General features: G+C 38.7%; 1 protein-coding gene across 5 annotated transcripts in view; it reads right to left on the reverse strand.

The window, feature by feature from the left end:
• Nucleotides 1-14,128, reverse strand: part of LOC134531675 (very long chain fatty acid elongase 7-like) — a 152,511-nt gene that overhangs the window by 53,926 nt on the left and 84,457 nt on the right. For all 5 annotated transcript variants that reach the window (XM_063367467.1, XM_063367468.1, XM_063367464.1 and 2 more), the window contains exon 4: nucleotides 1,281-1,364. In XM_063367467.1, the coding sequence (XP_063223537.1) occupies nucleotides 1,281-1,364 (84 nt within the window). The remainder of the gene's footprint in view (nucleotides 1-1,280; nucleotides 1,365-14,128) is intronic.

Here is a 14,128-nt window from a genome sequence, read left to right on the forward strand (position 1 = left end):
TTGTGCTAATGAACCGTTGCAACAGAATTTTAGGTTTTTAGCATTTGTTTAACACTGAAACTCACAGGATGGCTTGAGTTTTTCTCTCCGTATTGACGTCATCCGGGCCTGCGGCCCCTTTGAGCCCGATATGCCACCGCCAGAACACCACCACCCTCTGTTCAAACCTCCCGCTAACGAGTGAGTGCGTGCGTGTGTGTGCGTGTGTTGGTCGCCCGGCAAGAGGGCGCTGTAGAGCCAGTGCGCCGCACCCCTAAATGTATTTAATAATATTGTAACATTGTAACCTTTTCTTTTCGCCCCTAAAATAGTGTCACAACGAGTCAGTAAGTGAGTGTCGTTTGTTTTATTAATATATTATTTTTTGGTAATAAAGTACGTGCAAGCACGGCCACGGACGCTCCCTAGCGGGCGAGGACGGAACTAACATACAACTTTATTCAAACTAATTTACCACATAAGTAATTATTACAGACGGTCTGGTCGTGGATGCGTATATGTTAATTTTATAAAGAGTTCATGTTATTTTCTATAATAACCCAGGGCCCGCAATAGCTAAGATGTTAACGGTAATTGTGTTGGGCGCGAAGGGCGCCATGTTTCCTGCCGCGAGTCCTTGTCTCTACCCAGTCTCCTTCTACAGCCGGCCGAGAGCGGACGTCTCTGCAGACACCCCGGGGACATCACCGTTGTCTCACCGATAAGTAGTTCTGTTCATTTAAATAATTCAAATCGTTTTCTTTTCTATCCTCGGGGCCTCTCTCGGTCGGTGGAGCTGTGTAATTAACAATTTTTATACTCTCAGGAGTCTTTCACCACCTGCGCTTTACGTAAAAGCTTGAGACGGCCACGTGTGTGGTCCGCCTCCTCGACTTAAACCAATTCGTTCCTCGGGCGTTTTTAACAGTGTAAAGGAAGGATTGTATGAGGACGTGTAACGTATCAATAAAAATAACTTAATTAAGTCACGTGTCATTGTGTTCGGGGGGGCCACGTGGGTCTTTAACCCAGTCAGCAGCGTGTGGGACGCCCTAAGAGCCCACTGCGATTAGGTAGAAGCGTGCCTGACGCTGAGAGCGGGCTCGGTTAGGAACAGGTGCTGCATTCGAGATCAGGAGGGCTAATATTTCGCCTCACACGGGGCACGTAACGCTCTGAGTAAGAGCATCAAGCCGGGTCCACGTGCCCACTCACGTGGTGGCGCCCACTATTAACGTAACTAGTCCAAAACGTGACACCGGTACGCCCTCAGTATGTACATCTGTACATACTATACTTACAGTAGGTGATAGTGGTATGCGACTTGGATTGTTGGGTTGAAACACATTCCTATAGAAGCTTTGAAGCGCCCCACTTTCCACACTCTGCAACAAACAATTAGAAATCTACTTCAACATCTACACTGCCAATTAATCATAAATATGTTTATCAATATTTTACGAACTGCCAAACCAAGGTCCATCAGAGTTACAAATTTGAAGTGAAATAGTTAATAAGCCTCAATTTATTTCAACTGCTGTAAAACATAAACTTCAAGGACATTTTTTGAAAAGATGTAAGTATTCATGGTTTCATTATCAACCAGCAAAACATTTTGTGTGTTTATATATGTGTGTGTACACACACATCTATTTAAACACAAACACGCATACACGCATAAGTATATATAAACATACATTAATGTATACCTAATGCAACAGAGTCAAGTCTCGATAATTCGTGAGCAGTTGGAATTGCTTTGCGGCTACATGTGACACTTGGAGATAACCATAAAATAAGCTTATTTATTCTCAATAAATCCCAACAAAATTGAAGATATAGGTATAAAACATTTTAAAATAAGTTGTTAAACTAACAGAAGTTAAATATACAGGGGCTGATTAGTCTGTACCACCAATTAGTTAAAAAGGAAAAGCAGATTGGAAACGGCAGTGGAGGTGGTTTAGACACTACTCTTGTCTCCCTCCCTTGTAAGGGAATTCCGTGGCCCGCATGCATCACTGCCTGCTCGTACGGGTAGCCTGAATGTCAGCTGTCTATAAAGTCAAGTTTAACAGAACAGTTTCAACTATGTTACTGAGATTGTTTTGTTCCACTCATAATAAAATGACATGAATGCATTTTCAGAGAAAAATCCTTCTGTGAACCCCCAAAACATGTAGCTGAATCTGAATGTGCATCAAATCTTCCAGTGAGAGTTCATCCTATCAGTTCCTTTACTCATATATTCACCAGTAACGGAAGCCAGACATTTAACCCGTCATTGGTCGCATTGTATAATGTTACTCCAGTGGTCGCGCATGAGCATTTTGCTCACAGACTTAATTTTACGATTAGAGTCGTGCTTAACCACTTTTAATAAGTCAAAGATTTTTCTTATTGCAAATGAAACAACACTGCTTGTTTAAATAATATTTAATATTATTATCACATAATTTTAAATTTTTTTTACATAAATCATCATCAAAATAAACTATTTGGCTGTATACTGAGTTTCCTTCGTCCGGCCTACGAATACATCAACAATAAATGCAGTAGTGTTGGAAGCAACAGAAAATCACACATTATTCACAACTTCATTATTTTATATTATTAAATCTACTGAGTCTTTTGAGGGCACACTAATTTATGTTATACATTTGAGACTATGACTAATAGAACACACATTATGAAATAGATAATTTCTACATCAAAATTAACTGCTTTCATGGAAATTTACATTTTATAACACCTAACTCTATTAGGATTCAGCATTTTTTTTTTCGCTTATCTTACTTTATAATATGTTACATCAATTTAGTTCGTACAATTGAAAACCTCAAAATATAAAATACACACTAACTGCACCATATACCTATTTCCAGTTCCATGATAAACTGACATGTCCAAATATTAACTAAAAATGCTCACATAATTTCATACATGTTCCTAAACACTATCTCAGCGCACATTATTTATGTACATTCAGAACATTTGAAAATTGTATGTTCATTGCAAATAGGCTTATTGCAGGTGGCACACGATTTAGATGTTCTTCTATTTTTCTTTCGGGGACAGACAGAACAAAATCCTGGGACTGATTTTCGTTTTGATTCTGTTTGTGCTTCTCTTCCAGCGGCCCTTGCTACAGTTGTTCGCAAAGCTACAGGCAAAGTTGTGATTGAGGCACGAGCTACAAGTTGTGGTTTCATTAGCTGCAAAGCTAAGTTCTTAAGAAACACACGTCTTGAGAGTTTTTCTCCAGTATTTGAAGAGTATATTACTTGGCTGTTTATCCCACCAATATTCAACAATGAAAAAAATATTGTCAGAGGCCATCTGCAGCTTATCCTTGACACAGAATATTCACCTTTCAGTTCATCTACAACATCTACTCCGCATTTTGTTAGATTATAAAATGTTATAATCTCGGGTTTTTCAAGCTCCCCCGAAGTTTCGTCAATTTTGTCGTCACTGTGAAGTGTGGACAGAAGCAACACATTCTTATTTTTTTTGGGTACATAAGATACTAATGTACCTGCAGATGAAAAAGCGAACATGCTGCTTCTTTGTGCCCTTCCCTTTGTGTTCACAAATAAAGGAGGGATTTCCTTCTTATTTTTTCTGAGTGTACCAACAATCGTAGTATTCTTCTGAAGCAGCTCTCTTGCTAAGGGCAGTGAAGTAAAATAGTTATCCATAGTAATATTCCTGCCTGTATTGATGATAGGAGCAGCAATACGCTTTACCACACTACTTGACTTGTTGTCACACTTATACGGACCCTCAGGTTGTCTACCAGCATATATTTCCAAATTGCTTGTGTAGAATGTACGCGAGTCTACTAGGGCATACACTTTTAGTCCATACTTGGCAGGTTTATTAGCTATGTACTGCCGGAACTTGCAACGTCCTCGAAATGCTTCCAGCATTTCGTCCACAGTTACATATTCACCAACTTGATAATTTGTCGTACAGTGGTTAACAAACTGTTCAAAAATGTTTCTTATAGGAGCTAGATTATCAGTAAGTTTCCTTTCATCCCTATCATGTATATTATCAAATCTGAGAGCACGCAGAAGCAAGTAAAACCTTTTCATATTCATTACTGCTCTAAAACATTCTGGAGTTGTTCCATCATCACTGAAAAACTCTTCAATATTTAGATGCTGCGCTTTTTTCACACCTGCTAGATATAGCAAACCCAACAAAGCGCTCAACTCCGCAAATGTGGTACTGCCACAATCTCTTTCACGTCCATAGTTAACACGCATTTTGTCTAAACAAATGTTTGTACAGTCCACTACTTCTTGAATCATATTGTTTGGAAAAAATAACTTCCAACAGTCTAATACAGAGAAAGAGTTTTTTGCTACTTTCTTTACTCCTGGTAGGTGGATTACAATATTATGCTTTCTGGTGCGTACATTAGGACGAGGAGGATGCACTGACCATTCGGTTTCCATATCTTTCCCTAAATACACAGGAGTACACACACCCAGTGGAATACCCGTAGATTCTTCATCCCCATTTTCACTTCCACATGATTGCTCTGTATCGCTAAACAAAATTTCTTCTTTGGTTTCACAATCACTTTCATTATCTTGGTCAAAATTTTGATCATTGACGGCTTCTTTGTTTTCAGGTGGTAAACTCTCCGGCAACCATGGTGGAACTTCTGTAAATATAAAGCACAGAATATATATTACCTTACTGTAAATTCTAGTCAAAAATAAAATGGAAACATAAAACTATCGAAAGACTACAATTACATATCTCCTCTGGAATTCCTAAGTGCTTTTCCCAAATTATAACATCTTATCTCACTTCTATCCAAATTCAACTTTTCAGCTTCCGTATTCAAAAGTAATTTCTTATTTTGATACGAAAATCAACAATTTTGTGACAAAATGTTAATGTTTACTATAATTGATGTTAATTGATGTTTTATGTAATATGTTTTTTTTTGTATTTTCAATCAAAATATTGATAATTATAACATAACTTACCTGTTCTGGAACATTCAGCGATTTGTTGAAGAGCCAAAGCCACAATTTTCTTCCCCCGATTCATTTCAATAAGAAGTACCACGAATCATTAGATTTATATTAAGCAAAATAAGTCTAACGAGAATTTATTCCATGACTAAACACAGCACTATCAAACCAAACAGTCGTCACAAGTGTAGCAACGCGACTGGTCGCACTGTGAGCAAACTGCTCATGTGGTGTGCATGCCTGTAAGCAATATCTTATCTCAAGGCCAAGTATCAGTTACATCCTGTCAGCCACCTAGTGACTTGATAAGGAAGGTTCAAAACTCAGCTAGAAAAAAGGACACCTCCACACATCAATAAAAACAATAACAGTAAAACAATATTTCTGAGGGTGAGCAAAATGCTCATAGCGCGACCAATGACGAGTTAATTAGAGGAATTATTTAATGGCAGGATTTAGTGCTTGAAATACATTAGACACAAAGTGCATTGCCACGCATACATACTACAATGGTTGCACGCATCTCCGCGATAACACTTTACACGTGCTTTTATGGTTCTGATTTTGTTTCTGATTTTCTAGCAAGAAACCATGGAAATGAGTTTTGTCTGTACTTGCGCTTCTCTCAGTGAAAAAAAAAGTGATTTTGAGAAAACACAATGTCGCTGTAAAAATATTTTTAAGACATTCAACTATTTTAAACTAAAAAAAAAATTTTTTATATTAATAGACTATAATTTTACAATTTTTACTTTGGAAACTATATATTAGCCAAAATATTTTCTTGTAGGTAAACTTACAAACATAACACTATTAATTCTACAAAACAGTCCAGTACAACACATTAAATTATGGTTTATTTGAATAAACAAGCATGATTAACATGAATTAAGAGCATACATTTTGTATGTCCTACATCAATATGTCAGAAAAAGTACCATAATTCAATTATATAATTACAATAAAATATTTTGGCATTAATTTGACAAAGCATTTCATTTTTAACAAAGAAAATGTTTTTTTTTACATGAACAAAAAAACACCACACTGTCAACATTATCACAACAAGGATACTACTATAAATATATTGTGGCTGCCGTGTAGCGGCAAAAAGAGGTTAGATATTATTGTTACATGTTCTTTTGTCATGACAATGAACATTCTGTGTTCAAGTTGTATGGTTCACTTTAGATATTTTAATAACTACATAAATAAGCTTCATTTGGTTATTACTCACTCAATACATGTTACACACAGTACAGTATACAGTTAGTACTGAATGCAGCTTGGGCTGCCATGACGACATGCTACTTGTTTATTATCGGGTTGGCCAACTTAACATCTTACTTAACTATACCAACAGCAAAAGTCTGTTGCCCACTTGGACAGATCCAGGCACTGACTGTAGCCAGATATTAAATCTAAAACAGCAGCAGGATAATTCTTTTACAAGCCTGGCTGATTCAAAACCTAAACACTTCCTTTGATATTGTACATGTGCATATTGTTCTGAGAATTAACTATGGTTTAGGGTCTGTCCAAACCCTTAGTGTACATATTGCAATTAATTTGCTGTGATGGCTGACTCCAGCAAATACCATTTGAAAAATTTTGATGCAACTGCTGCCGGCAACCTCATTAGTGTTTTTATGAATGTTGGGATATGTTTTTATGGTTGTACAAGTAACAAGCATGATATTATTTTATAAGTTGGACTGCACAAAGAGTACAAGGATATGTATATTGATATCCATTGACTGTGTAAATTTGATTGTGTAGTTTTTAAAAATACATATTAGTATTTGAACCACCGATTGTGTAGTTTTTAAAAATACATATTAGTATTTGAACCACCGCATTTCTTTGTAAATTTACTTTTCATCAATTAGCGTAATGCCAGGGGCCTATTCCACGAAGGTACAAGTTACAAATTACAGGCAAAATTATATACAAGTTGTAGAAAAGTGGTAGGTATTGTGTTCCACAAAAGTACAAGTTAAGACAGTGAATTGTAACAAGTTACATGTGTTTTTCTACAATTGTACAAGCTCTTCGCAAAGAAAAAGTACAAGGTTTAACTTAAACTTGTAGAATAGTTAATACAAGTCTACCTACCTCTTGAGGTAGGTTAAAGTGTGTTGTTATCAAAAACAAACATCTGGGATACTTCATCAGATGAAGAAAATGAGAATGCTCATCCACTTATTAGACGAAGGACATTCATAATACGCACGAATCACAGTTTTGAAAGCATGTTTGAATTTAATGAAAGATTTAGAATGAGTGCTGCCAAACTTCAATTATTACTTAATGATATAGGACATAGACTTCATCGCCGCACTAATAGGAGTAAAGCATTACCAGCAAAATTTGAGTTATGTGTTGCTCTACACTGGTTGGGAACTGGTGGACAGTATCATTCTGTTGCAGATATGCATGGCATAGGTAAGGCCAGTGTGTGTCGTTCTGTTCATAATGTGGTAACTGCTGTAAATGCAATAAAATTCCCCCAAGTGGTTGACTGGCCTGAAGATATGGTGCAAGTGTCTGCAGCATTTTATGCTATTGTTGGTATGCCTAATGTTGTTGGTTGTGTTGATGATACACATAAAAATAGATTCACCTAAAGCTAATGAAGTGCAGTACGTGGACAGACATGGAAATCATTCTTTGAACTGCATGGTAGATTGTGGTCCAGACTGCTCATTCTATTATGTGAGTGCTAGGTGGCCAGGAAGTGTACAAGATGCCAGAGTGCTTAGAAACAGCACACTAAATCAGCGCATGGAAGAAGGTTGGAGACCAGTACTTGGTGCCATAATTTTGGCAGACTCGGGTTATCCATTGAAAGAATGGTTGATTCCACCGGTCATGAATGCTCCTCAAGATCCGGCAGTGGTAAGATTTAACAGCGCACACGTCGGTTAGTTGAAAACTCACTGGGAATTCTCAAAGAGAAATTTCCATGTCTAAAGCACTTACACATAAAGCCATTATTTGCAGCTCAAGTATTCAAGTGCTGCACTGCACTATGTAACATTGCTCGAAGTGAGGATGGTGTGCAGCCCTTGATAGAAGCAGATGAAGAGCAAGACGATGTCGAAATGGATCACAATGACGTTAATATACACCCTGCAGCCCAACAAAGTTCTGGCACAGTTGATTCATAATTTTAGTTAGATACAAATTATTATGAAAGAATTGAAAAACTCTTATGTAAGACTACATTTTCAATTTCATTTATTGTTCAATTTTTTTATAATAGCATATGTTAATGGAATGCTGAGATTTCAATAACACTTTTACAAATACAGCTTCCATTCAAATGTATTGTTGAAATAAATTACTTCGAAAAAGTCATAAAATATAAATAATTTGAAAAACCATTCAAGAGTTGTGATCAGTGACTACTCAATGTTCTTGGATAGAACCATCTAATGTCACCTAAATAGTGTCACCATCGATAGGCAATTCCTTTGTGAAATTAGAACCAGGAATTCCCAGCTCTTGCTCAAGTTTTAAAATTTTTAGACTTTTCAAATAGCTTTCTTTTTCTAGTAGTTCAACCTGTAATTTCAATTTCTTAAGCCGTAAATTATTTTCTTCTCCCATATCATTTCCTCTTTTTGGTTTGGGCTGGTTAACTTGTTTGCAACTCGTAGAGGGCAGTGTTTTGCTATTGCTGACATGTGTCATCAAAGTGTCTGCACTACTTGTAGGGTTTATACTTTCTAACACAGGTTCGTCCTGCCATGTTTCAGGGCATTCTAAACCAACAACTGATAGCGTTTCTCGGCCAATAATATCCAATACTGCATTGTCTACATCAGTTATTTTGATTTCAACCCCACCTCCACTTCCTGTCTGTTTTTTGTTGTCAATTTTCTTCTGCAACAAAATGACATCGTACGGCCGAAGGCCACCCCAAAGCCCGACCTGCACCCGCCAGTACTCGGCTCCGCTAACGGAAAGCACCCCTAGCCATGGCCCACCTGAGTCAAGTGAGCGGACTGCAGCCCAAGGTAGAGAATAGCAAACCATTTTAATTACGCATGCAACGCACTCCCCGTGCCTACAAAATTCCCCACACAATAATAAAGTAATCAAAAACAAACAAAAGCCCCTAATTAATAGAGTGCGACGTAGGAGTGCCCGGGTCACTCACGTGTAGCTTTCTACTAAAACAACTGTGAGTGCAACCCTTGCGGCCTTCAGCCTAAATTCAGTAGTGAAACGTGTGACGTAACGCAAACCGCCCCAAATTAGCATTATCATTCGCCACTGGAGTAGTTATCAAGAAACAGACAGTCTCCAGCTTGACTCTAATATTCAAACTTATTTTAGACAAACTTATTAAATGTCAATTCTAAAACATATATAGATATTAAGTTAATCATTAAGTTTTATTGTATGAATTTAGAGCCACTTGCTTTTTATTATTAATGTAATTTTTTACGAATAACGGAACTTTAGAAACTGTGGCGCGACAGGGAGCTCACCCCTCCCCTCGCGCCAGGGCCAGACGCCAGTACAGCGCGACTCGCGGACCGGGACGGACGCACGTCCCACGGGGAGCCAGCATTTCTTTGTTTCACCGAACGTCCATCTGGTAATTATAGTCACAACCAAAACCTTTTTTTTTAAATACTCCCCGTGTGCGCCCGGTCCTTTTCCGGTGTAGGGCCTAACCCAGCCGCGTCAATTTAACACGCCCCACACAAAGCATTACGTGGGGCCATGCAGTATACGGTACGGGCCATCTCCCGCCACCCCAGAACTTTAGTTAATCGCCCAGTGCACAGGCACAGGCTACATCCAAACTTAAACGTGTTTTTAATTTAGTAGCGAGCCGCGGTCCACACAGGTGGGCCCGCGCGCCGCAATTTACCGATTACGAGATTAGCCGACGCTAATCGAACGCTCTCCCTCAACTGCGACTGGCGTGAGGGCTTAATAAGTAAACACACGTAGAGGCACGCAGATAACTCAGATAACGTGTGGAGTGTAATCGTGTATGTAAGAGCACCACAGGGTGCCGTTTTGTCAAGTGTAATTGTAATAATAGTGTAATCAAAACTTCTACGTGTTCCGACGCCTCATTGGCAGTCATGTACCGCCGAGTATACCTCGCGCCCAATGTAATGAACCAGTGTAAATCGTGAACAATAAAACGTCCACCCCGCACCTCCCGTGCGCGACGTGCGACCCGTAGAACAACCAGAACAGTGTATGTAAATTAACCTAAACAACCCAACCTAATCAGGAAACAAATTCCATCACCGCCGACGGTTCTAGCGGACCACGCTGGGGCAACGAACCCACGACCATCACACGGTTAGACACCGAGCTAACCTGGCGCCCTCCCGGAACAGAAATCTCTAAGAAAGCCAGCCACCCCGCTAGGACCTGCGCCCGACCTCGAACACGAGACCGCGGCGGACGGCAAAAAAGTGCATATTATTATTAGCCTCTATTAACATACTTAAGAATTGTTGACCTTGATATATAGGTGCCTTCAAAAATGTTTCAATTTCTTTTATAATTGTACATGGGATTCGTAACCAATGCTGTTCCCTAGGTGAGGTTAGGTAGTTCAATTACAAATGTAGGCTACATAACATATACCACATAATATTGACAAGACTGTACCAAAATAAATTAAAAATTGTAATATAAATATACTAACTGTAGCGTTTTTTTTAAGTTCTGCCAAAATGTGTCTCTGGTGTAGGTGAAGTCCTTGCCTGCAGGGATCAGTCCCTACCCACAAGCCTTTCCATGAATTCCTAACCATGCCTTCATTTTTTCTTGTTTGGTGCATTTGTCAGAAAATGCAGAAAACAGTATGTCCTTCTTTTCTTTAATCTCATTTAGAATACACAGTTTACTTGTCTTTCCAGACATCACGTTTTAAACAATTTCCTTTTTTAAAACAAATACATACAAGTTTGGTTATGTCAACAAAAACAGAGTAAATGCAGCCAACTTGTACACTTGTACTAGTACTTTTTTTCCTACAATTGTAACAATTCTCTGTGGAACGCCTGTAACTTGTAACTTGTGTTAAGTAGGACTTGTACTTGTACAATTGTAGCTTGTACACTTGTACCTTCGATGAACAGGCCCCAGGTTGTAAATTTTCAATTTGCTATAATGATGTAATAAAAATTATATGAACTTTCTGTAAATTTAATAACAGCCAGAGGAAGCCAATGCAGATAAGTGTCTTATTTATAATTTCCTTAGCTATCATTGACAAGCCTTTGCAAGATTCACTTCATTATGTTGTGTCCGTAGTAACTGATTGTGCCTCATTAGTTTGATTCATATGATTCTTCATGATAAAATAATATTAATGTATGTTAAAGAAGTTGGATGCTAATATTGTACACTTTATGCTTATGATAAGTTCTCATTGAGTAAATTGAACGTAATAATTTTGCAATGGCAAAAATTATGTCACTTCTATGTCACATACAATGATGTAAAATGTCTATAAGTTAACTACAGTAAAACCTTTTTGTTGCGACCCCATTTATTGCGACAACCTCTCTATTACAACCCGATTTCGAGGAACCGTGAAAAAATTGCCGAAAATTCGAAGAAAATCGGACAGAAAATAAGTTTCTTGTGGTGAGTAGCGTGTTACTGTGTTTCTATTGCCCAGTGCTGTACTGCCATAGGCAGCGCATATCTAAAAATAGATACCACTTCCTGTCGACCGCTGTCAGCGCTTAACAACTCCCATTCCACGTCCCTTTGCCGGCAGGGTGCAGATAAAGGTTTTTGTGGCAACGTGTTTACGTTTAGCTTTTTGCGAGTGTCTAGTGTGGTACGCAGTTAAGGCAAAGCTACCTGCTGGATTTCTCTTCTCTTGATTTTGATTACTATTGGCTGACAATGTTTGCTTAGTTTTTGAAGTCCGATTTGATATATTTTCTGGCTTGAATTTGTGAACTATTGTTGATGACTTATGCAGGTTTTTTTATTTTTTTTCCGATTTTGTGTATTATTAGTTAATAAGTAAAATACCATTAAATATTAATTATTTTTAATACAATGCAGGAAAAACCCTCCGGCCGCAGCGTGTGAACATGGTAGTCAGCCGCTCGCTCGCCCTTGCTCACCCTCTCCCCGTACCGTGCGCTGCGGCCGATCTCGGATGCTGCTTGTACTTGTTAACAATCACGTTATCTGCTTCATTTTAACGAGAGTAAAAATATATTAAAACTGTCAGCAAATTGATAACAGCTTTGTGTATCCGCAAAACAGGGCACAACACTGGCCCGCCAGTTGTTTTCATTCAAAACTTGGCTAAAGAACTTGCATGGATCAGGCTGAAAACATCCTGCAATACGTGTAGGTTATAAGGAATCTTGTTATGAATTGAGATGTTATGTTTTTCGAGTAGATATACACAGCGACCGACTGGATGCACGCCCGCCTCGACATGTTTTAACTGCCGCAGTGATGTTAATTTTGACAGTTCAAGCAATTATCTTTTCCCGTGGGTTGACAGAAAAAGGTCGCTTCATCCAGCATAAAAAAAAAGGCTACGCCACTTATTCCCCACGCAGGAAACACACTGGCTGCCGTGTCTCCCCCGCATTTATCTTTCTTCTAACATTCCACGTCTCGCCTCGCGCGTGAGCAATAACGAAGTGACCACGCACTGGGCCGTTTTATGCTTTGTTTGGTGACAGTAGCTTGATTTTATTCAGTATTTTCCTTTTTATAGGACCCTTGCTATTAAAATACATTTATATTTAAGTTTGAAAGATTGTAAATGCCTTTCCAGAGATGACTGAACTCGAACTTAGTTTGAAAAGTGACATATTTTGACATACTTTTTTTGGGCGTGTTTGATGGGGAGGAGGGGTCCGAAAATATTTACAACGATCTTATCCCTCCCTCACCGCTTTAAGGCCTTTTCACAATACCGCGATGCGACGCGATCTGGCGACGCGATGTAGTGAAGGCAGCGACGTAAATATATGTCGCCATCTAGTGCACTTCATAATAGCACGACGCGATCGCCATGCAGCTGGCGAAAAAATGAACCAGCCTGCACTCTGCTGGGGATATTTTACAACATGGTTGTAAACAAAAGTTTTTGGCGGTAATATTCAGATTGTTGTTATTATATTTGTACACTGACTGACTGACTGGTAGAAGCATTTAAACTATGGATAGGAATCGCGTAGCCCATAATATATTTCTAACCAAGCATTATTTTTCTCCGTCTGATTACAATATTTGTTACTAGAAACATCGTACAAACACTGCTTTTTCTGAACTTCATCAATCAGACGCTCTTCAAAACTCATTTCAATTGAACAAAATCCACGTGTTGTTTACTAACATTACTTAGATGCATCAATACATTGTTTCTTACGTCTTGTTTTCAGTTCTTCGTCTTCTTCTTCTTTACCACAATCTTGTTTCTGATTGGCTGTTATTTCTGACATCATAAGCGACATCGCCGAAGCGACGAAACAGCCTCGTTGCCAAGTAAGCTGTTGCGCATCGCGGGCGATGTAGTTGTGATTGGCTGGTTTGGTATGACGTCACGTCACATCGCATCGCGGTATTGTGAAAAGGGCTTTAGTACCCCATTCATAATAGCCAAATTTTACGAGAAGGGAGGATGAAAAGTGCATTTTCTCACTGAAGGTTTTTCAAAGGGGCACGAAATTGGGGTGTTATAAGGGAGGACACTAGAGGGATGAGCTAGTCTTGAAGAATGTTAACGAGGGGAGGGAGGGGTGAGCTCATGGGTCATGAAGCCGCTGCCGCCAGCCAGCCGGGCGAGCTTCATGTGCGCCAACTCGCGTTGCAGAACCTACCGATGCCATGTTTTTAAAGGAAATGTCCCATTATTTTTTTGTTATTCTTACATGAACATTATTGGAAGTATTAAAGCCGACACAAAAATACGCTGTGTGTTAAAATTAACAGATTTTAATGATCTTTCATTTCGTTTTTTTTTTAAATTTTTTTTCTGATTGTCACATTTTGATCAAAATGTCCAATTTTTTGATGGTTCCCGAGAATATATTCGTAAAATCACTGCTTCGTTAAATCCGGGGTTCGTGACATCGGGGTTCTAGTGTATTAACCTACAGCAAGCAGAAAACGTACATGTAAACTAA

This window comes from Bacillus rossius, chromosome 5 (genome assembly GCF_032445375.1).
Source record: "Bacillus rossius redtenbacheri isolate Brsri chromosome 5, Brsri_v3, whole genome shotgun sequence".
Classification (NCBI taxonomy): domain Eukaryota; kingdom Metazoa; phylum Arthropoda; class Insecta; order Phasmatodea; family Bacillidae; genus Bacillus; species Bacillus rossius.